General features: G+C 37.8%; 1 protein-coding gene across 1 annotated transcript in view; it reads left to right on the forward strand.

Annotated features, from left to right (window-relative positions):
- Positions 1–25,967, forward strand: part of LOC122813058 (cytosolic 5'-nucleotidase 1A-like) — a 701,175-nt gene that overhangs the window by 427,738 nt on the left and 247,470 nt on the right. Inside the window, exon 3 of the mRNA XM_044085180.1 lies at positions 4,063–4,192. Coding sequence (XP_043941115.1) covers positions 4,063–4,192 — 130 coding nt within the window. The remainder of the gene's footprint in view (positions 1–4,062; positions 4,193–25,967) is intronic.

The raw sequence follows: 25,967 nt of genomic DNA on the forward strand, positions 1-25,967 counted from the left end.
ATTTTTGGACATCCTGCTTTACAAACATTTGCAAGCTAAAGAATTCTGCTCTAATATTTTTAGAAAGAAAACTTTTACTAACATGTTATTCCACTTTGATAGCTGCCACCCAGACCACCAGAAAAGAGGGGTTTGCCTCTCAAGGTTGGTTAGTGATGATTATACATTTGAAATGTAGATGTCAAATTTAATTGGTTTGTTCCTTAACAGGGGATACCCATCTCATTTATTGATTAAAATTAGAAATGAGATACGAAAAAAATGAAGGGATTTATATACACCTATTTTATTAATGAATACAGGTGCCAAACAAAATCCAACCCCTGCAACGACACAAAATAATGTATTTGTATTGCCTTTTAACCAAGAGACAATAGTACTAAAGGTGGTTATTATGAAGTGTTGGGACTTAACTATAACAAGTGAGTTGAAAAAGAAACTTGGCGAACGTCCTGTAGTGACCTATAGTAGAAGAAATAATTTAAAGGAAATATTCAGGAAGAACAAGGACCATGTTATAAAGCCATATAATTTGTTAATGAGTAAATGTAACATGTAAATATTGTGGATACATACACGAAGGTCCATATGCGACTATTCAAGGTTATGGTAGGACCATACAGTGTCCTGCATGAACTACTTGCAACACTAAAATGGTTGTATAGATTTAGGCTTGCCACCCCTCCATTTTTTTTCCAGACTATCCGGAAATCAAACTGATTCTCCAGTAGTCCAGAAAACACTGTACAACCTCTGGTATTCTGTTTCAAAAAGGAAACAGACTATCGGAGTTTGTAAATTGGCTGATTTACTATGCTTTTTTACAGAAAAGCATAGTAAATCAACCAAAAGCAGGTGGCGGGAATGAAAAAAGAGGGTGTGCCCGCCGAGTCATGCCATCGTGACGTTACAAAATGGGCGGCATGTGGGCGGGAGAGGGGTTGGGTAGGCGAGGTTTCTGGTGACGCTTTACTCCGGTTTTAGCCTTGAAGGAGGGTGGCAACCCTATATAGATTGCCCTATGTGGGAGTTGTCCTGCATTTTATGTAGGAAAAACCACATAAAGGTTATGTGACAGGATGGCAGAACATTTGAGGGATAGTAAGAACAAAGACCACTAATGACATGTGTGAGGTTTTTAAAAAGTTTTTATTTTTTATTGTAGATAGAGTGGTGTATAATGAGAGGGGAGGGGATTTTAAAATGTTACTGGAGTTCAGGGAGACTGTGGCAGAAGAGACTTAATGCTCTATTACTAGCTTACTGAAATTAAGATCGATGAAAGTTTGATCGGCTACATAGGGGATGTATTTTAACACATTTTTTTTTATTAGTTTTACATTATTTAAGCATTTTTAACCATATTTTATATATGCAGCCTGATGCTATACATTTAAGAAGGGGATTGACACTTGTTTAATTAACTTTGTCATTCAATTAAACAATGCTATATAAGGGAACTAATGGAAATGTGAATTTGAGTCCGATGATGCCTAAATGTAAGTAGGTGAAAGCGCCAAGTCTTTTGTTTTTTTTATTTAATAAAGTGTACTTCTGTGGATGTCTGGGCATTGTGGTGACTTCTCTGTTTGAAACTTGTGTTTTACTAATCACCTACTGTGATTCTTGTTGGTTATACTAGCAATTATGTATGGCTATAAGAGGTTTCATCAGTATTTATATGGCAAAACAGGTTCCATGACAGATTACCCACTCTACTTTGCAAGGTATGTTTTAGAAGCTGTTGCAGAAGGTTGCACAGAAGCTGCAGAGGATGTTGTTACTTCATTATTACTTCAGTTTATGTTATAAGCCAGGTAATCAAATGGATATGGCAGATAGACTTAGTCATGGTTACAGCAGCAGAAAGAATATCAGCTCAGGGTGACCCAAAAGTTAATTTGATCATACTGCCATTATCCATGAGAACAAAGAAACTACAAGAGTTCCATAAATGTGCTGAGGAAAATCCGTAAAGGAAATGTTGAAATATATTGTTATGATGAGTTGGTTAAAGGAAAACCCACAGATGAAATGTTCAAATAGATTTTTAAGAAGGGTTGGTTAACATCAGAGTCATCAAGATGGAAATTCAACTTTTCTTTTCAATTAAGAGATAAGATTGCCTAGCAAAATTGTTGTTCAAAGCCAATAAGCTGATAGTACCAAGTCTTTTGAGAAAAGAATGCTGTAAGGAACGTGTGAGTTTTGTTTGGCGATAGTGGTGAATAAAGGAAGAGCAAGTTGTATTCCAAGTCCTCATTATGTGCAGTAAGTGGTTGGGTTGAGAGTCATATAATAAATGACTTGAAGAAATCATAGAGCAGTAACAGAGACTACCTCATAATATTATTGCAATATACTAATACTCCACTTCAATGTATGAGACAGTTCCCTGCTCAGCCACTGACAGTTTATATATTAAAACAAAGACTCCATGTGCCTGTTTCACTTCTAACTGATTAAAATAGCATTAATGTTTAAGAGGGATTGAAATAAAATAGTCAAGACAAAGATATTATTATAGCAGGGAAACCAGAATTTTTTTTCAGATCAGATCTACAGGAAGACGATCTGGTAAGAATTCAATAAAGTTTTCATGCTAAACAAGCTGAACAAATTGTTTTAAAGAAGCATAAGCAACTCGGATATTCATTATGAAAAGTGCAGAAACATCCTGAGAAAAAAATGTAATGCTTCTCAAATGTAAGCAGCTGTGAAAGGCAGCAATGTTTTGCCCAAGACACTTAATCAGATAGTTAACTGTTCAATGAGATTTCCTAAAAAGGTACATTGATCGCCCCTAAGAGTTTTCAAAAGTCATGTCATCAGATTTGATTCTAAACCTGTTCTCATTTGCAATACAATTGACTTGTCTGTTTCTACCTCAAAATAGTGTTTAAAACATGGAAAACCATTAAGGAAAAGCAACTTGACACATTGGCAGTTCATGAACATTCAGTCCGAATGTTGTTTAATGTTGCTGAATTAAAAACAATGTATTGATTTTATCACAACAAAAACATGGAAATGCAAAAATGTTACAGCATGGAAGTAAAAAGGATACACGCCTATATTTACTGATGTGTAATATTCAAACATTTATTTGGAAATAATGAGTTTGTTTTGCTTTAGAAAAAGTGTGGGAGTGACATATTGCACAGTTTTTTTTTTAAATATGAGCACCTTTCCTTCTGACTGAGCATACGTGGGTTAGTCATGTATTCTGTCTATACTGTCCATTATTGTACACATTGTAAGTAAAGCTCACGGAACTGGCAGCATATCACCTTGTCTCTCTGTCATTACTTAAATTATATAAAGCGTAAGCGTTAAAATGGGGACTAATTGCAAGAAGTGGGCATACTTAATGGTCTTCTGCAGCTTCTTTATGTGATTATATGATGACATTCTACTGTTCTTATTATGGCTATGGAATTATAAGAAAATATTGGGATAAATTCACATTTGGGATTTGCCTTGACAGAGGTAATTTACTTTGAAATTCTCTTTGCCTAAGATAGGCATACATAATCAACATTCAAGATTTAACCAGGATACCTTATAATATTTTACCATCAGATTCATCTCGAAATAATCTGTTGAATGTATTAAGTCCATGATGTTTGTCAGAACCACTTTATTCAGGTAAAAACATTTGCCTCATTATCCTGGGCAATTAGAGGAATGCTATGTAAAAAAAGTGCCGCAAAGGTTAGAACTGTGCTTACAGAGATAACATCATATGCTATAGATTCAAGTATTAACTTTCAAGAAAGGAATAAAAACTTAATTTGCTAGAATGGGAAATTAGAATAAAAAGAACAAGCTCTTGATTAAATATTATAGATGAACAGTACAAAGAATGCAATGATTTTTAAAATGCACTGTTAAAATAGTGGATAGAACTATTCAAATGCAGTAGTATGATTATCTCATAATTCTTGACTTGTGTTGGACAGTGGGGCAGCTTTCTTCTAGCTTTGTGAGTTTATAGTCTAGTGAAAAGTGTCTTTTTAGTAGAAGTTTAACTGTTTTATTTTTTCATTTCCACTGTTTCAGGCCCTGGAATGTGTTAATTGCCGGTTGCTAGAGCTGTATCCCGACAGTGAGGAATTGTTTGACGTTGTACTGATGACGAACAACCATGCTCAGGTTGGAGTCCGTCTCATTAACACCATCAACCACTACAGTGAGTAGCTGCATTGCTCTGCACAAGTCAGTGATAAACTTGGTCATTTGGGTTACTGTTTGTTATTTGAACTTCTTTATACCCATCGGTTCAAGATTTTTAAGTAAGGACTTGTTTCATAAGCATGGCATGATATTGTGTGATATTACATAATTTAGCTCCAATAAAGAACCCTCCTCAGGCTGTTAAGACAGTGGGTTTGGTATAATCCCTAAGGTCTTCACCTCATAGACACAAGGTGTAGGGTTTGATTCTGACCTTAAATTATGGTGGGAGGTTGGGATAATAGTTAAGGTATTTACCTTGCAGACACAAGGTGCAGAGTTTGATTCTCACATGGGATAATTGGCCAGGCTTAAAATAGCCAACAAGGTCAGTTAGCTAGTACAAATCTATGAATATATCTATAAAAGAAAAGCAAGTTACTTGAAGAAGAATGGTGATGGGTGGTGGGAATGATAGAGGGCTTCCATTCTACATAGAATGTGATGCTGATAGTTACAGAATTCAAAGACAATAAAATAAAATAAAAATAAAATAAAATAAAATTGTGTGGCTCTCTTTACCTGCTCTGCATGGTATTTAAATGAGAGCACAGAATGCTATTCAAGATAGTGTGGTTAACTACAAGTTAGGGAGGATTGCACAACAGTGTGTACATGTGTTTACATTTGTGCTTAGAGCTGAAAGAAGTTGCTGTGTTTGGCATTAATCAGAGAATCAGAGAACACACAGCAGGCAGAGAGTGCACTTTAAAAATGTATAGGACGAGCTACAGTTATATATTGAAGTACAGAATGGTCAAGGTGCAATCCAGAGTAGTCTTCATGAGGTTGAGGCAGACACTTATGCTATGATAAGGCTAGAATGAAAATCAGCTTCTGTGCTCTTTACATATATAGTGTCAGTATTGTAGGGATAAAATACTCCTTGTAGAAGTGACATACAGCAGAGTAGTACGGACAAGTGAATGTCTGAACAACTGCCTGGGGAGTGGAAGAGGACTGTACAGCAAACTAAACACACTCACATACATACACACACACACACACACACACACACACACACACACACACACACACACACACGCACACACACACACACACACACACACACACACACACACACACACACACACACACACACACACACACACACACACACACACACACACACACACACACACACACACACACACACACGCACACAAAAATATTTCTTGGCCTCCTGGAGAACTGTAACTTTCAGGACCGATGCCAACATTTTTTTAAGTAGGACATCAGTTCAGTCTGATTCAAGATTAATGAGTAGGTTACCATTATTAATTTGTGAGTTTGCTTTTTTATTTAAATTTGTTGAATTGAGCAATCTGACTAGAACTAAATTAGGCCCTTTCTAGGGGAGTCGGGGAGAACTCCAAGTAAATAAAGTTGCAAAACATGTCAGTTATAACAGATACATGTATATACATTTACAGTTGTGCTTAATTTACAAGCAGCATGCATTACAGTATCCAAAAAATAGACTAGAAGAAGAAAAAATAAACTTGTTAGAATAGAGACATCCACCTCTACAAAGAAGCCAGTCACAAGCAGGGTTTGGTTCTGGGATCACTTATTTTTTGCATTTACTTCTCTGAACCCAAGGCCAATGTCAAAGGTCTCCCCTTAACTAAATTTGCAAATCATTGACGATTCAGTAGTCATAGAATCCCCCAGCACCAATGTTCTCCAGGAAGGGCTGACACTGGCAGATAACTTTTGTCTGAGCCATGGACTAAAAGTAAATGCCAAGAAATGAATAACAGTATCCTTCAGAAGTCACCCAACCCTGGTAACTATCATATTGACACATCCCTAAGAGTAGACCCAGTAGTCAGGGACTTGAGGACACACATTGACAGTAATCTTGCCTTTGACCATCACATATCTACAGTAATGAGGAAGTCATTCTGTGCTGTACAACTTATAAACAACTGTATGGCAACTAGGTCCAAGGAGGTCACTGTTCCACTGTATTCAGCATTTTTCAGACCTATCATTGAGTACAATGCCCCATTTAGTAAGTACCTATTCAGGCATACCCAACAACTGGAACATCCACAGAGGTTCCTCACTAAAAAAATACAGGGCTTAAGTAACATGTCCTTTGCTGACTGCCTTAAAGCCCTAACCCTGTATTATGTCTCTTACAGGCTGTTAAGGGGGGAGATCTTTGCCTGCCATACAAGGTATCATCAGACCCCACCCTGATGGACCTCCTTCATATCCACAAAACAAACAGCACCAAGATTACTTGTTATAAAAATGTAAACCTTGCCTGTAATATAAATAGGACTGGAGAGGGACAGGTATGTATCCCAGAGACTAACCCTTCTCTGTAGCTGACTCCCCAAACATGTGAAGTTCAGCTCCTCCCTAAACCAATCCAAGTATACCTTGAACAACTGGATGGGGAACAGAAAACCCATTCCTGGTTTGGCACCTATATCTCTAATGGAAACAGGCAGCCTGTAAACGGTTCATCTCCCAAGCCCCTGCTAATACTTATTAAGGGAACCGGAAATTGTCAGAGATTTGAGATGCGTGACTTAGCTTAAAAAGTCCCTTGTGGTGATTAACCTAGTATACACCTATGAACCTATAATATTGGTATAAAAGGTAAAAATATATATATTAAAGGAATTTAACTGATGTAGCAAGTAATACAACACTAAGTATATACAGTGAACAGGTTTGTATTATAATTATTGATTCATATGAGATTATATATGTAGTAGTCAGCATAAGTGTAGAATACTGTCCTCCTTCAGTTTGTTCATGTTTCGACATTCCTAACATACCTGACAAATGCAAATATATTAAAACCCACATAAGTTAGACTAGATTCACATGACACCTGCTAGAAATAATGAATTTGCTCACATGGGTGGGGGTTGAGGGGAGTAGCTGCTTCTGACTATTAAGTAACTCTTTTACTTAATGAGGATTCATCAAGCATGACTCCCCGTCAGCTTAAGACAGACATTAAAGTTTCTTCTTTCATATTGTTCAGAAAATGCAAATCAATGCAAAACCTGCTGCTTTATTAACTCTTTAAAATTGCATTAGAGTAATATTTAAAAAATGTTCTTGATTTTTGGCCTAAACCCTCCATTTTTTTCCTGGTTTTGTCCCTGATACTTGAATAAAATACTTGGGAGATATGCTGGTAGAGTTGCTATCATACCACACACAGATTCTCAGCAGAAGTGTGGTGGTGGAGTGCCAGTAGGAAAAAAGACCATAGAACATACTTTTCAACAGTCTTTTTTTGCAGAACATCTCTGATTTTGCCCTATATTTTTGCCCTGTCTCTCATATATATATTTTTCTCTTTCTTGTAAACCACTGAGGATTACAGTTGGTCAGTAATGGCACACATTATAGGTTCATAGGAAGTTACCAGGCTAATGGCCCTAGAGTCCTTACAAGCCTGGCCGTGTTAATCCCTAGTTGCCTCAGTTGTCCTTGTTTAGATGAATGTAATTTGCAGAGTGAGTCTATGATAAACACTGACTACCCCTGTCCATGAGGTGCATGGGTGCCACCCCCAGGTTGAATTTGCTGTCTCTCATCCATTTGTCCAGGTTGTGCTTGAATAGGGTCAGTGAAGAGCCCTGCTTCACGTGAATTGTAACTTTATTTCAGAGTAGCAGCAATCTCTGGGAGATGTATCTGTCTCTCCAACATGTACTGTTAATGTCACAGGCTAGGTTAAGATCCTTAGAGTGAGTGACTCTTGTGGCATTTGACTTTCAGATGTGCAGCATATTCATCATGACAGGGTCAGAGATTGCCCTGTCGGCCAGGCAAAGTCACCTCTCAGCAGCCTATATGATACAGAGTTCAGTGACAGGGCTTTTAGTCTATCCACATAAGTCATGGTTTGGAGGCCCTGTATTTTCCTAGTGAGAAACCTCTGTGGTCTCTCCAGCTGCTACAGGTGTCTGGTGAGTTACATGTGGAAGGGAGCATTGTATTCTATTAATGATCTAGTGAGGATCGAGTACAGTGGAGTTATAACATCATTAGACCTGGATGCAATGCCCTTACTTATGAGATGCACAGCATAGAAGGTTTTACTTACCACTGTGGAAACTTGTGGTCAAAGTTCAGATTGCTGTCTAACTGTGTTCATAGATCTCACACCACTGAGATTGAACTTGGGGGGGGGGGATCTGTCATTATTGTAATTAGCAGGGAATTCCACTTTGCCAAAGGGGATAGTAATGCACTTTTTTGTGTTTAGTTTTGGACAGTGACTTTGGCACTAGTCATTTGTCTGTGTTAGCCCCTTCTGTAATATGTTAACATCATTGAGGGACTCACTGATTGTACCCAATTTGCAATCATCAGTGAACTTGGTAAGCCAAAAGCTGTTTACTTTATCCTGGACTTCTGAGAAGTAGATTCCAAACAGTAAAGTGCCCAGTCCAGATACTTGTGGAACACCACTAGTGACAGGTCTACTGGTAGAGGTGGAGTCACCAACACTGACAGTATGTGTTCTATCAGTGAGCCAATTGGCTACCCATCTAGAGATGTAAGTGTTAATCACCAGCAGGGAGAGCTTCTCAATGATACCTGAATGGGGGATTGTATCAAAAGCCTTGGCTAGGTCAAGATAGGCAGCATGCACTGTCTTACCTTCATCCAGGGCTTTGGTAGCTTTCTTGAAGTCTACTAGGTTTAATAAGCATGATCTACCCTTAACAAAGCCAAATTAGGTTGGGTCTAGGGCTTGAAGGTTGCCTATGTCCTTGTTGAAAAGATCCATGATGATCCTTTCCATGGCCTTGCAGATGAGATTGGTTAGACTTATGGTTCTACAGTTCTCAGAGTCTGTTGATGACCCCACTTAGTGCAAGGGGATTACTATTGCTGTTCTCCACTCTGCTGGAACAAAGCCAATTCTGAGGCAATGGTTAAAGAGAACACCAAGTGTGTCCACTAGGTCCTGTTTTAGATTGCTTAATAAGCACTTGGGATGTTGTCTGGTCCCATCAAGGCCATGTTTTTGGCCTTGGAGAGAACAGATATGACCTGATCTGTAGAGATACTAGACTGAGGACTGCTGACAGGTACAATTTGGGGTGTGGCTGGTTGGAATGGGGGGATGAAGTTTGCACAAAATCTCTCATCTTGCAGGTTGGCAATTTCCTCTGATTTAGTATGAGTGGTACCATATACTACCAATGTGACACATAGCTGGGCCTTCCCTTTTAGATTTTGGATATAGTTTAAGAATGCCTTATGATTATCTGTAGCTAGGGATGCTATTTTAGCTTCATAATTAGCTTTACAAGACTTTACACAATTTTTGATTTGCTTGTTCTAGCTGTTGAGGAAATTCTTCCTCTGCCGAGTCAGTTCCCTCTTGTTCTTAGACATCCATTCCTTCCTTTTGTTATATAAGCTATTTATACTTGAGATCCACCAGGGTGGCTTTTTTCTGGAGGACCTGGTTTTAATCTGATCAGATACAGATGCATCTATACAGTTCCTTAAGTGTTTATACAGCATATTTCTGGACACCTCTGCACAGGAGTCAGTATTTTCTGTGATTCCAGCGGCTATAAAACGTTTTATACCATTGCTTAGTTGGTGTAGTTTGCCTTGGAAAACTTTTTAATTTTATTGCTTCTGTGGTGGTGACAGGATCACTAGCTACTTTGAGAAAGACTTATTTATGGTTCAACATACCAGGGAGGGCATCGCACGGGGGGAGTGCAGTGACTCCCTGCCATGTTGGTGAGTACTCTGGCTAGGACATTTAAGCCCTTCGTGGGGGTGCATACTGTCTCTTCCAGATTGACAAAGTCCAGGAACCTCTGGGCAAGCATGTTCATGCTCATGTATGTCACCCACTTGATGGAAGGATAGTTCAAATCTCCCATGACTAAAGTATTGGGCTGTATGGTGAATGACTCCAGTAAGGCCAGATAGGCTTTTGCTTATATTTGTTCATGCTGAGAGACCTACAGCTAGCAATTATGTGGTAGGGTATTTTGCCTGTAGTTAATTGGACATGGAGTAGTTTAAGAGAGTCAGACTGTTTGGTTTTAATGAAGATGGATACACCTCCACCTTTGGTTCTTTCATGTTAATTTTGAAATCTGAATGTGTGGAAGACTTTGTAGCCTTGCAGGGCTGAGGTGCTGTCAGTGACTGCACAGACATCAGCATCTTCCAAGGTGAGGATTGCTTCCAGGGAGTGCAGTTTCATGTTTATATTCCTAGTATTAAGCAGCAGAACCTTGAATTTGTCAAGAGTGGATTTTGTTACATTGGACATTTTGTTTTTTGACATTGGCTGAAACTGGCACTGTGTGGGAGGCAAGTTCCTTTGCCAGTACCTGAAAGCCTAGAGGAGACAGGTGCAGACCATCTCTGGAAAAGCAGTATGGTCTATCAACCTTGTCTTCCCAGGTTGACAGATACTGGATCCCTCGGGACTAACACCACAAACTGAGCCAACTGTTGAAGTCAATCATTTTTTGTTTATATTGTGGCATCATCCTGGGTGAAGGTAGAATGCTGCTTAGGGCTAGGACCATAATCTGAGAGTTCAGTCATGTCTCTCTTCATATGGTCCAGAGAGGTATATCTCATGTCATTCACCCCTACATGGACTATGACAGAGTCATAACAGTACTTGTTGTAGAGTAACTTTAATGCATGTGTGATTTGATGGATCCTGGCACCTGACAGGCATCTGACTGTGAGCTTCTCCTTGTCCATCCTGGTGAGGGGGACATCTGTGTGCCTCACTATGGAGTCACCTATGACCAAGACATTAGGTTTTGAGATGTTTTGCCTTAGTGGCTTATTTGCTGTTGCACTTGTGTGTGTATTATGTGTAGTGGTTTCCATTTGCATAGCAGTGTGTGCAAGTGGTTTATGTTTGGGAGGTCTCTGATCTTTTGGTAGGCTTCTAGTGAGTACCTCCATATATGTGGGTTTATATGTCGTGACCTCATTTTGTGTGATAGGTCAAGTGTGTGTGTGCTGACAACCTGTTTAATGTCCGGTTGATTGTTACATGAGAGAATTGATTTTAATTTTATAGTGTAATTACATTTCTCACATAGGGTATTTATTTTAGGAGTAAGTGGTTGTCAGTATACATGAGGCAATTACTACATTGCCTCAGGATGCCCATGTCAATCAGGCTGGCTGGTGAAATGATGGGAAACTGCACATCCATTACAGCAAGTTTTTACTGTATGTACTATTAGAGAAGGGAGTGGGCTAGTTTGACCGTTTTTTTTTTATGACAAACAAAGGTGCTTGTTCTATTGAAGGCTATTGATGATGTGTGGCAATGCTGCTCAGTGCACCTGTAGTGCAATAGGGAAGCTTGGGAGGGTTCTGCTGACAGATATCTAGGGAAAAATTAAGTTTTAAGTCATTTGCATGTTTACAGGCACTGCTAACCCCTATTGCACAGTGTGCTGCAATGTGCAAATGCAAGGCTTAAATACAGGTGAAATTAAAAAACTTCTAAGCTAATCTATGGATAGGAAAGCACACAATGAACCTTCATCCAGCAATCCTCAGCTCAGACAAGGCTGAATCCACACTCTTCTGCCACAAGGGTGCAGGGGAACCCTTCTTAATGTTTGATGGCTGGTTTAGTGCTGAAGTGTATTAATAGGCTAGATTCAGCAGGTCTGAATCTAGATTTATCCTCTATCTAGTCTATGCTATCTGGAAATCAGAACAGTGCAAATCAAGTGCAGAGAATGAAGCAGTCACAAACAGTAAAACAGTCAAAACACAGAAATGATGCAGCAATTTAATAAAATACAGTTCAAAAAGTGTAGAGGAATCACAAAATATACTTATTTTATTGTTTCTTTTTCTTTGAATGCCTTGAATTAAACTAGAAATACCTCTGGCAAAGGATGCCAAATGTAAAGCAGCTTTAGTTAACTGAGCACAAACATGAGGCTTAAACACAGGTGAAATTAGACACTTTTATGCAAATCTACCAATAGGAAAGCACACAATGAACCTTTTTCCAATAAACCCCATCTCAGACAAGGCTGGATTCACACTCGTTTGCAACAAGGGTGCAGGAGAGCACTTCATAATAGACTGGTTTAATGCTGACATCTATCAATAACATGCTAGATTCAGCAGGTCTAAATCTAGTCTATTCTATCGAGGTATCAGAACAGTGCATGTCAGGTGATGAGAAGTGCAAAATATACTTGGACCCCTTTTTTGCATTTCCCACCTCAGATAGAACAGGTAAATATGTACTGCCACTAGATGAATAAATCCCAGTCTTCTTAATGTAAAAGCATAGAAAAGGAGTGTCCGGAGTGAAATGCTACTACAAACAAACTTAAAGATATAGATATAGCAGTGTACTTGAAATAGCTTATAAAAGCGTGATTATTCAGTAAAAGTACTTCCCTTTGAATAAATGAGCCAGGAGCCACTCAATTGTACAGAATTTATAAAGGCATTAAAAAGCAAGATAAGCTGGTTAATAAGCCCTCTAGGCAATAAAATTACATTCAGCAATCTCAAGTATTTCCCCAAACCTAAACAGACCAGGCTATCTCCCATTGCACTATATGGAAAACCCACTGACCTCTTCTGCTGTTAACATTGCCACCTATCCACTTTCCCCCCCAAACTCTCTGGAAATCAAACTGACTGTCTGGTAGTCCAGAAAATACTGGTATTCTGTTTTACAAAAAAATAGACTGTCAAGAGTTGGTTCAATTGGTGGATTTACTGTGCTTTTTTTCACAAAAAGCAAAGTAAATCTGCAGATAAAGGGCATCATGATTGGAAAAAGAGGGCATTCCCCGTCATGTGATGTGATGATGGTGATGCCATGAAATGGGTAGGGAATGGGAGGGGTTATGGGAAGTGTGGGATGTATGGTGTAAGTCTGGCTTTAGCCACAATGAAAAGTAGCAGCCCTATTTTATGTAAAAGCAATCGGTTGCTAGAGTATAAGATACAGTATTTTATCTAACAGCTAGCTAGATAATGAAGTTAGATCAAGTAGAACAGACAATGGGAGGGAAAATGCACTTTTTCACTATAAGCACACGGAAAGACAAATAACTAATTCATAATATCAACAGCAGTTTAGAGAGGGAGGAGCTTATTAAGCTCAATTTACAGTAGGGGTGGGCAGCTTAAAATCACCGGGTTTAAAAACAAGATCAACAAAGAGGGGATGGATGAGAAATACATCAGGGAATCACCAGCAGTGTTTTAGTTTATGCAGGCTTGAAATCTTTTCAGTCAAAGGCCCAGAATTTTGCTGACTATTTAAGTATCACTCAAGAGACAATTTAATCATTATAGTCTTTTTCACATAATTTTTATTGATGTTTATAAATACAGGTGTAATAATACTTTTAAACAACGAAAATTAACCTAACTATATACAGTGTCCATAACAGATGTGCTTTTGATAATACATTCACATTTTATCTAACAATTTTTTAAGATTTAACCAAACCAGTTGTTTGTGTCATTCTTGAAGTTCTTGAAGTTATAGTCAGTAATTCTCTATTACATACAATTTTGGGTAGTGATATGAATTCCACAAATGGTATAGTTTTTTTACTTTTCCAATGTGAGGTAATGTTTTTTCTTGCTATTGCAAGGAGGGACCAGAGTAGGTGCATTTGTGTACTTGGAATGTATGCTGGTATCAGAGCATTAAATAATAACAGTGAGTCAAAAAACGTCACATTTATCCGACCACAACACTTTTTTGAAAAATTTAAATGCCATCCTAAAAACATATGCAACCAGTCTGCACATATTGTTTCTTCACATTTCCAGCATCTGATATTTCATTACCGGATATCAGTGCCACTTTATTAGTAGTGAAGAAACTTTTGTGAATGAATTTCCATGTGTAGATTTTCCAAAAGGGAGGAGATGTAGTATTACTAATTGATTTAAGTATTGTTGCTTTCTCCTTTTCTGAGAATCTAAATTTATTAACCTCTTCTGCGTAATTCCATAGACATTCATCTGGGGCTTGTATGTCCGATCGTAGTTTTCTATATAATCTTGATACTGAAAACCCATCATTCTTACATAATGCATTAATTTCGCAAAAATCATGTTAGAATTTTGTTTCTAGATGTGGATTTCACTATTTGACTTATTTTGAATTAATTTACTATATACTCTCTGAATATCTGTATGTTTAGCCAATTGTTTTGATTTATGTTATATCTTGCTGTGAGGGAAGTAGCCTCCTGACTATAATTGGAGTCAAGAAATTGGTACCAAAACACTAATCCATTTCCTTTCATTTCTCCTATTTTTTCGTATTGTAAGAGTCCAAATATTTGTTTGTAAAAGCTATAGGAAACAATAAAAATAAAATGTCTCTTGTCTTGTAATCTTTTGTTTATTATTTATTTTAAGTTCTTTACTACATAGTCAATAAAGTTTCTTTTCTACTTGTATTATAGCAGAAGTTTTTTTATGACCAAATAAACGTTTTCTACTTCAGAAAACATATCATTGTTTATCGTTTCCTCACTATTGTCTACTAATATTGTTTTATGTAAGTTTTTCTAATTAGATGTGTACTTATAATTTAGCCATTGACTTGTGACATTGAGAATGATTGATTCTGCATATAGTTCTAAGTATGGAAGAGCTATCCCACCCTCTTCCCAATTTCTGTAGTGCCATGCACAACTAATTCTTGTTTTTTTTGGAAAAAATAGAAATTTAACTAATAGAGTTAAGTTGCTTCATTAGTTTTTTTGAATGAGAAGCTATTATAGTTTTGAAGATATACAAAATTGTAGGTAATATAATCATTTCAACTAAGGTTAACCTTTCTTCTATTGTAAAAAAACATTTTATTCCATTTGTTTAAATGGTCCTTGATAGTGTTTATTAACATTGCATAATTTATTTGTATAGTATCTTTCCAATTTGTTTATATAAATATATATATATATATATATATATATATATATATATATATATATATATATGTATATATATATATATATATATATATATATATATATATATATATATATATATATATATATCCCTAAATATGTAAATATAGTATCTGTCCAGTTAAAATTACTGTATTTTTTAAGGATGGGGTTTGTTTGTTTTTTTTTGTTTTTGTTCAGCAAAATAGCTTCAGTTTTGTTATGATTAAAATTTAAACCTGAAATCTTTTCAAAATTATGTAGAGATTGTATAAGGTGTTCAACTGTAGAGTCTATGTCCCCGTTTGACAATAAAATATCAGCAAAAAGCTTAATTTTGGAATTATAATTTGCATTAATATTAAAGCTACTTATCTTGTCATTAGTTCTTATGTAATTAGCTAAGTGTTCACTGATATAGCAAATAATACAGGAGATAGAGGACACCCTTGCTTGGTGCCTTTCATTATTTTAAGTGGACCTGATAGAAAAGCTCCAATTATAATATATGATATAGAAATGGTATATAATTTGCTTAACAGTTTTATAAAATCTGAGGAAAAGTTATATATTTCTAATACTTTAAATAAATATGGCCAGCTTATAGAATCAAAGGCTTTATCCACACCTAAGCTTGTTGTGTCTTTCGGCTTTTCCTGGTTAGGGGTCGCCACAGCGGAACTCCGGTCTGCTAATGATTCGCAGTAGATTTTTACGTGCCGAGTTGCCGGCACTGACACACAACCTTCAACGAAGGTACGCCCATTCATGCATGTCTTCACACAGAAGACGCTCTAGCTAAGAATTGAACAAGACAACGTCTTACTGTGAGGCGACAACACTACCGCAGCACCACCACCGCAGTTTTATCCAAACCCAAGCTAATGACTGTTAATTCCTTTTTTTTTTTTTTTTTTTTTGTTTGCATAGTCAATTAAAGTTAAAATTCTAATGGCATTATTTTGGACCTTTCTGTGTGAGATAAACCCTGTTTGATCATCTTTTATTATTTTTGGCAAGACGTGATTTAATCTGTCTGCCAGAATTGATGTAAAAATCTTGTAGTCCACATTCAAAAGAGAAATAGGGCGATAAGAAGTCACTAGATTAGGGTCTTTCTCATGCTTTAAGATGGGAGAAATCATGGCATACTTCCATGAAGGAAAAGCACTGTCATTCTGAATTCTTCATTAGAGTTTCATCTGAAAGTATCTTATATATTTCTCCTATTAATCCATCAAGACCTGGAGCCTTATTATTTGTAATGTTTTGTATTCTTACCTTAAGCTCTTTTAATGATATTGGTTTTTGTAGTCTAGTGTTTTGTTCCTTTGTTAATGTTTTCTTTGTTATCTTTCAAGAATTCATCCTTTAGAGTGTTGTCAGTGTTCATTGAATTGGTGCTATTCATTGTTTCATGATTTGTTCTAAATGCCTCTAGTATTTCTTTTAAATCAGTTATATGTTTAGGTTTCTTCTTGGAATTATCTATAATTTCTTTAATATGATTGGCATTTGTCAAGCTTTTAGATTTAACTGCAAGCCTATGCATATTTTTGGGACTAGTTGAATAAGTTTGTAGTTTTATTCTTTCTAGGTTTATTGATACTTTGTGATTTAAAATCTCTGTGTATGTCAGATTCAGTTGTTTTATTTCAGAAATTCTAGTAACATCTTTCGTGTCTAAGTTCTTTTTTAATGTATCAATTTTTGATTGTATTGTTATTAACCCCTTGTCCCATTTTTTCCTTTTGTTTAGATACCAACTTTTAGTTTTACCATATAAATACAATTTTAATGTATCCCAGAGTATAATTCTAGAAGTCTTGTTATTATCATTTATATCGAGAAATAATTTTATTTCTTTTAATAGTCATTCTCTAAAATCCTTTAGTTTAGTGATATATGCAGGTAGTCTCTGCCAGAAAATCAAATCCCTAGGTGTTATGTGTACTTTAAAGAAGATAACGTTGTGGTCGGGCAGTGGACATGAACTGATCATAACCTCCTGTATCTTGGATATTAAATAATTGGTAACAAATATCTTATCTATAGTTGTTTGTGTACCAAACCTATAAGAGTAATGTATATATTGATGGGATTCTGACTCTCTTATGACATAGATATCCCTCATATTAGAAGTGCTAATAAAATTATTTTGGCTATGGTTGGTTGACAATCTAAAATTGCCACTTTTAGTAGTGTCACTCTTAGAAAGGATACAGTTAAAGTCCCCTGCACATATAATGTCTCCTTTAACTTCACTTGAGATTAATTCTAGATATTTATTTGCTGTTTCTGCTCGGATACCAGGTATCCAGTATACATTAACTAAAGTGATATACTTTCTATTTATTTTCAATGTTACCATACTCAACATACCATTTTTGTCTGAATATGAGCCAATAACTTTAGGTACAGGTAAGGATTTTTTCCACAAGATCATAGTGCCCCTTCTTTTGGTCTGGTAATGAGATTCAACAAGTATTGAATATCCATTAAAAACATTCTATTTACATCCTTTTCTATTAAATGAGTTTCTTGTGTGAAAGCAATGTCCTTTGTTTTGAGATATTTACATAAACTTCCTCTCTTTATGCTATCGTAAAGGACATTAGTATTAAGTGAAATGCATTTATATACAGACATAATTGAGGGCACATTTTTGTGTTATGTATTCTATTATGGACAAAAAGCTAACTTTAAACATATCAGATACATATTCATAACTATAGACAGCTCCAAACATGGAATATAATTCCCTACCACTACCAACCTCTAATCCAAATACTCTACTCATAGGTCACCTTAATATACGAAGTGTCAATAACAAAATTACCCATCTCCACTCCCTACTTCAACATCACTCCTTTGATATTCTCTGTTTAACTGAAACCTGGTTGAAACCCTTTACTAAAGATAATGTAATCCTACCTCCAGGTTATAACATCCTGAGACTTGACCGCAAAACTAAAAAAGGCGGAGGAGTTGCACTTCTATTCAAAACAGAACTTAGTGTAACATTAATACCCTATGTTAACCCAGACAGTAATAAGACTGAACTTCTCATCTCGAAGCTGCAACTAAACCCTAAAAAGTCCATCTATATTATCTGTATATATCTACCTCCTGGAAATAATTCCACTACTATAGAAAATATCCTTAGTTGGCTCACCACCTCCTATCCACAAGAAACCATAATTCTTGGTGACCTCAATCTGGACTGGTCCTCTTTAACTACTAATAACCCAGCCTCTCATATTAACCTCTATGGTTTTAGTCAAATAATAAACACCCCTACTAGGATTAATAAATCTAACAACAAAGAAAGCACTCTAGATTGGATACTCATTAACAAACCTCAACTTAAATATCAGTCTGGGACAGTACCTGATGACTTTAGTGATCACAATCTAACCTTTATTATTAGACAAAGAAATGCCTCTAACAATACACCTATCTATAGGACCCTACGCAATCTCAAATGTTTCAACCCTATTCAATTTAGAACCGAACTAAAGGCCTGCAATTGGAACCCACTAAAGACACTTCCCCTTGAAGAAGCTGTTCTATACTTCAACACCACTTTCCTAACTATTCTAGATAATCATGCACCATCACGCTCCATCCGAATTAAATCTAAACCTGCCCCCTGGCTATCTAAAGATACAAGACAAAAAATGTTACTTAGAAACAAAGCGTGGAAAAAATGGCGAGCTAGCAAATCTTGTGTAGACCAACAGACCTTTAGACATCTAAGAAACTGTACCAAAAAAGCTATTTTCTCTGATAAAAGAAGTTATTATAGTAATCTCCAACAAGCTAGTCACAATAACCCTCAAAAATTCTGGTCAACCCTTAACAGGCTTATACACCCTGGACAGACGACCACTCCTTCCCCTACCGGATCTGAAAAGCATTCCACCCTTGATACTGCCAACACTTTCAACTCTTTCTTTATTGATACTATTAATTCTTTGGCCTCGCACCTCTCTAGTGACAACACTATTATCCCCGACCCTGCTTCCTCCAAACTACCAACCTTTAGGCTACAACCTATCTCCACTGCCATTATACAAAAATGTATTCACAAACTCAAACCATGCACACCCTCAGCTGACCAACTCCCATCTGAATTCCTTCAAAAAGCAGCCTCTGAAATTGCCTATCCCATATCTATTCTCATTAACAGAACTGTAAATGAAGAAACCATACCTGACATCTGGAAAATCTCTCACATCATACCCTTACACAAAGGAGGTAACTCCTATGAATACTCCAATTATAGGCCCATAGCTCTCTTGTCCCCATTAGCAAAAATCATGGAAAAATGTGTTCATTATCAGTTAATGGACCACCTAATAAAAAACAACATTCTCACTCCCTGTCAACATGGCTTTAGGCCTTTTCTTAGCACAACCACCGCTCTCCTCACCTTTACAGACCTTATTAACAAGAATCGAAATAATAACATCCTGTCTTCAGCTCTCTTCATTGACCTGTCTAAAGCCTTTGATATGGTCAACCACTCCATTCTCTTAAAAATTCTTGAATCTCTCTCCTTAGAATCTAAGGCTCTACACTGGTTTTGTTCCTATCTTACAAACAGGAAACAAGCCGTTCTCTGGGATAATAAACTCTCATCCCTTCTCCCAATTTCACTTGGGGTCCCCCAAGGCTCTATTCTTGGACCACTTCTTTTCTCCCTCTTTATAAATGACTTACAAACAGCTATCCCCCAGGCTACTTGTATACAATACACTGATGATTCCACATTAATTTGCTCTGCTAAATCCATCTCTGAACTTCAAATTAATACTCAAGCTGTTTTCTCTAAAGTTGAAACTTGGTTCTCAAAACGCTGCCTACTCCTAAACGCCAAAAAAACCAAACTCCTACTCTTTAAGCCCACTACCAGATCCCCTACATTAGACTTTACTATCCTATCTAACAATGGAACTATTATATCACCTGACCCCAATACCAAACTGCTAGGTGTCACGATTGACAACAACCTTACCTTTGATTGTCATATCAACAATACCATTAAATCTGTAAACAGGAAACTCGTCTCTCTCTCTATAGAATTAAAACTTTCCTAACCTCCCAAGCCAAAGCTACTCTTGCCCACTCTCATCTTATCTCTACTCTTCTCTATGCCTCACCAATCTATACTAACCTCAAGAAAAATAATCTCTCTAAACTATCTTCCACATATAATAATATAGCTAGATTTGTTACTGGTAAACCCTTCAGAGCTCACCACTGTCTTAATCTGCAGCAACTTAACTGGCTTGAACTGTCAAATATGTTGCTTCTTTCCCAACTGACATTTGTCCAAAGAGCATTCTACCAACCTCACAACACACCTATACTCTCCAACCTCTTAACCCCCTACTCTAATCTGAACTCCCTCCGTTCATCAAGTAAGCTGCTAGTTACCTTAACCAAATCTAATAACCTAGCAGGTGATTCCCTTTTCTCTAATACTATTAGAAAACACTGGAATCAACTGCCTACTGAACTTACTTCCATTGCATCTACTGTTCTGTTTAAACAAAAACTCAGAATTTACCTTAAAAGCCACTGGATGTGTCCCTGCTCTAATCCTGACTAAAGTAATTTCCTTCAATTAATCCGTCTTTCTCTCCCTACTCTTCTCGCCCTCCTGCTTCCTCTCTTACCTTTGTTTCTCTACCTCTTTAAACTCCTCCTCTTCATCTTTCCTCCTTATGGCTATGAATCTCTTTCGAACAAGTATTTGTCTGTTTATTTCTGCTCTCTCTCTATTACTGCTTCTCTTTCCTTGATCTTATACTCTCTCTTCTTTGTATTAAAACATGTTAGTATGTTTATCATGATGTTACTTATTCCCTAGTAAGTTTATTTCCTTTTCTTTCTTTTGATAACTTTCTTTCATTTTTCTTTCCCTGTTCTTACTCTTACTTTTCTTGTGTTAGAAATAAGTAATAATGTGTATTATGATATTTGTGCTTATAATGTATTTCCTTTTGCTTAAATGTGGAGCTTTTCTCCCTGGGCCTCTGCTGAAAATGAAAATATATCCAGTTGGACTAGCCCGGTCAACAAATGTAAAATAAATAAAATAATATATTCCTGGTTCAATGAACAAGTCATTGAAGCCACCTTCTACCATCCTACAATCGCTGGCCATTATCGGTTTACTGCTTCTGCCAAGGTTTAATGAATAGCACAATATGCAGCAAAGTATGGCAACTCTCTTAATATGGGTAGGGCAACTAATCAACCCTTTAAGGTGTCATAAAATTACATATTAATTACTTCAGTCAGACAACTATGTTCATAAAATAGAGTGTCTAATAACAGTGACACAAGTCATACTGTTTTCAAATGGTAAAAACTGTAAGTCTACTAAGTAGTAGAGCATTTGGTACTCATTGCTGAGAAGGAATAAGCAAATAAATTTACGCTTATATTATATTAGAGATTCTATCTTGTCTTAATAGCATACTTACATTAAATCATTTATATTTTGTATCTGATACTAAGACTTCACAATAGCATGCAATAAATATAATGACCTCCTAACATTAACTTAGCTGGTATTTGGCATATATTTCAGATGAATACAGTGAGAATTATATATGTATCAAACTGTTCATATCAACTTTTGCTGAACATACTATAACATTGTATAAAAATTGTGAGTAACATAAGGAAGATGTCGCAAACAACTTTGAATATTAACATGTCCTGCCATTCACTAGACTAAGGGATGTTTAAATTACTTCATAAATCTTTAGAAATTACACGTGTAGCTTCTGTGGTCTATATCAGTAGATTTGTACATTCCATTAAGTCAGTATATGGTTAGAGAAAGCATTTAGTACATATATTTCTAAACATATAGCTGCCAGTGTATCTTTTACTTTTCACTTTTTACCAATTATAGTGCATACTTATAGTTTAAGAGTACAGCAAGATTTAATTTTAATTCCATTAAACAGCTTCAATTTAAGTTCTAGACATTACAGGCATTGCAAACAGCTATCTATACCTATCAAGTTAATTAAACATGTTATTTTCATATTCAGAATGCTTTACTTGATAGGTATAGATAGCTGTTTACAATGGAAATGTTTTTTGCTTACAAGATTTCCAGTACCTTTTCCTCCTCAAATTCAAATGGGTTTGCATTTCTAAATATTGAATAAGCTTGTACAGTCCGTTGAGAAGCCCAGCTACTGAAATACAGCATTCTTTCTGTCGCACAGTGTCACACAGTGATGACAAATGTTCAAAGGTCACTCAGTTCTTTCCTTCTTGCTGTAAATCAATAGGAAGGCCACTGTGTGCAAGAAAATGGCTGTACTGCTCTCGAGACTCAAATAAGTAAAGCTTTTAAATATTCTAGTGGCAAAAAGTTTCTCGAGGGTATTATTAGCAAGATTTGTGCATCTAAGTAAGAAAAAAGGGAACTGAACATGCACAACCACTGTGCTAATGGTAAAAAGAAACCTATTATGTTAATGGCACCTGCCACAGCTAGTTTAACAGTGCCTGCTATAATTAAAACAAACAAGTACTGGAAAAGCAAAAAACAAACAAATATAAAAACAAAAATACAGAAAGGTAGCAGTCTAGCGATACAAATCCACGAAATATAAAGAGATTTTAACGCAGAATTAGTTTAATAAAGTAGTGTTTTCGCTGCTAGAAAAATCCGCAGCTTCTTCAGAAAAAACTTAAAACCAAACAGTAAAACTTTTTTTAAAAAGGTTTAGAGGAAGTGTTAAGATTACATCACTTCCTATTGAGAACCTCATGACCACACGCCCATACAAAAGATACTAAAAGCGCTCCAAAGAATTAAACGGGCGCAAAATTAATTAAATAAAATACCTTTTCCGCTGCTTAAAAAATCTGCAGCTTCTTCACAAAAAACATTGTTAAAACAAGAAACCAAGACTTTTTTTTTAGAGGTTTTAAAGGAAGTGTGCAAAAATATATCACTTCCTATTGAGATCCTAATGGCAACACACTTATGTGAAAACATTACTGGATTAGCTCCTAGGGTAAAAATGTGAAAGAAGTGACTAAGTATAATAAAACATAGACCCGTATAGAATAACAGGTTTGAGACAGAAGGTGAAGAAGAAATATAAAAAATAAAAAGTGAGACAAGATACGAAAAAGTAAAGGAAGAATGAAAGTGCAGACGGAAAAAAGTGTTGTGGGGGGAGGAGGGAGGGGAAAAGGGAGGGGAGGGGGAGAGAGGGAGGGTGTGAGGGGAAGGGGGGTGTATCTGAAAAGAAGAAGGGATGGAAGGTAGGGGGAGGGGAAGGAAGGGGAGGGGGAGGGAGGGGGGGGTGGGGTGTGAGGAGGGAAGTGGGAAAAAAGGGGGAAGGGGAAAGCAGGGAAAAAAAAGAACAAGCAGTGGTAGGCATGGAACACCACAACCAAGGTGCAAGGGTTGCTAAGGGCTTGCGATAGTGTTCGGCGCGGTAAATATGAATTAGTAGTCAATGCCATGCAAATGAGGCAGATAATACTGAATCGCAAATGTCCCACCGGAGGAAGGTTGTACCATATGGCGCAGCGGTATAACACCGAGGAGTGGCTCAGAGGAAATACATGACATCAGCAGAGGGGTGTGCCACCGTCGCACTAAGCACATTGGAGCATTGCAAATCTGGCCTGTCCGTTGCTAAGCAAAGCTGCAGGATAGGGGTGGGGAGGAATCGTTTAGCTGAGAGCACACATGGTCGCCAAAAGCGCATGTGTACGAGGATGAAAACATGCCCGAAACCCAGTAATCGGACGCACGTGCCGCAAACAATAGCAGAAACAGGAAGGTCAGGGGAAGAAAAGAAGGAAATGCGGAAGTAGGGTAATTGGAGTACTAATGAGCAATCAACACCAATCAACCCACGAAGGCCAATCGACGGCAGCTGGCAAGTCCGCTTGCAGAAACCTGCAAAACAGGATAGGGGAGGCATGTGAATGCAAAGAAAGGAGGGGAGGTATTGGATTGCAAAGATAGGAGACCTGACACAGCAGAGCAAAGTAAACCGACAGCAGACCGGCAGTAGCACATATAACGCAAGATATGCCAAGTCCAGGAAAATACAAATGAAAGTAGGCTGCAGGATGCACGCCAGAAAATGTTAGGTGCAATGCACAGAAATGTAAAGGGAAGGTCAAGAGGTAATCCACGGCAGGCAAATGTAATTCAACACCAAAGGCACCACAATAGTAGTTCCGGCAGTAAAACACATAACATAAGCTGTAGCTACGAACGTACATACACACCCTATGACATCATCGGTGTTCACAGCACAATAGTATAAAGTGTGAAAGCACCCAACACACACCTGTGTATTCCCAAACACCGCACCATAGGTGTAAACACACGGGGAACTTTTAAAATGTACATGTTGGGAGCTGCCATAGCTGTGATTCATCAGCATGTGTTAGAGACTGATGGTGTTGTGGAGGATGATGCCGACAACCACCGCAGGCCTCGGAGGAGAAGGAGAGTGTTCAGACCAAGGGTAACCTACCAGGGGCTACATGACCTGGAGATAGTAGAGCGTTACAGGGTGGACAGGGACATCTTACAGCAAATAGTGGAGCTGTGCCGGCCACGCCTGAGAACCAGAAACAACAGAGGGGAACCCATACCAGTGGACACGAAGGTATGTGTAAGCCTGCGAATACTGGCCACAGGTACCTTTCAAAGGCCAACTGGAGATATAATGGGTATCTCACAGGCATCAGCATCCAGGGTACTACACCAGTTCCTGGATGCCATGTTACCACATGCCAATGAGCAGATATACTTGCCCAGAACTCAGGAGGAGTTGGCCAGCAATATGCGCCACTTCCACCGTGTGGCACAATACCCGGAGGTACTGGGTGCGATAGACTGCTCGCACATACAAATCAAGTCACCACCCAGTGAGCAGGGTAGGCGCTACATAAACCACAAGGGATTCCACTCCATCAACTGCCAGGTCGTGTGCAATGCCCAGGGCATTAACATGGATGTGTGTGCTGGCAGCCCTGGAAGCTAACATGACTCCCATATCTGGCATGCCTTACAGCTGTATCAGGTATTTGTCAGGGGGGACATCCCACATGGCCATCTCGTGGAGGATGCTGGCTATGCACTGGAGCCGTGGATGATGACTCCCATCAGAAATGCACACACACTCATGCAAGAACGCCATAATAAGGCACACGCACAAACCAGAATCATCATAGAGTGTGTGTTTGGGATGCTGAAATCACAGTTCCGGTGCTTGGATACATCTGGTGGAGCCTTGCAGTACTCTCCAGGCACGTGTGCCCACATCGTCATAGTATGTGCCATGCTACATAATATGGTCCTGCGGAAGCAGCTGCAGCAGAGACAAAATGGTGAAGGCCCTCATAGCCCACCACAATTGCCAAGGCCAGTACAGGCACAGAGGGATTCAGACCATGAACACACTGTGCCAGCCCCAGTAGGCAGATGGAGGCGTGCCCAATATGCCTACGCCTTGGCAAAGAGGGAACATATAGCACATACTCTGACCGTGTAGGCCCATATGGACTGACACCTCTCCACCTGCACACACAGTAAAATGGATGGCACACAAACATGGCCACCTGTAAATTGTAATGTATAGGTGGCCCAATGTGTGACTCCTACATAGGCAGCCCTCAAACATTGTAAACACAACAGCCAGTGGAACACGGAATGCCAACACCTAAACAGTACATGAGTCTTACAGCATATGGTGGTGCTGGGTGCCT

The sequence above is a fragment of the Protopterus annectens genome, chromosome 1.part1, assembly GCF_019279795.1.
Source record: "Protopterus annectens isolate FY-2018-M chromosome 1.part1, PAN1.0, whole genome shotgun sequence".
NCBI classification, from domain to species: Eukaryota; Metazoa; Chordata; order Ceratodontiformes; family Protopteridae; genus Protopterus; species Protopterus annectens.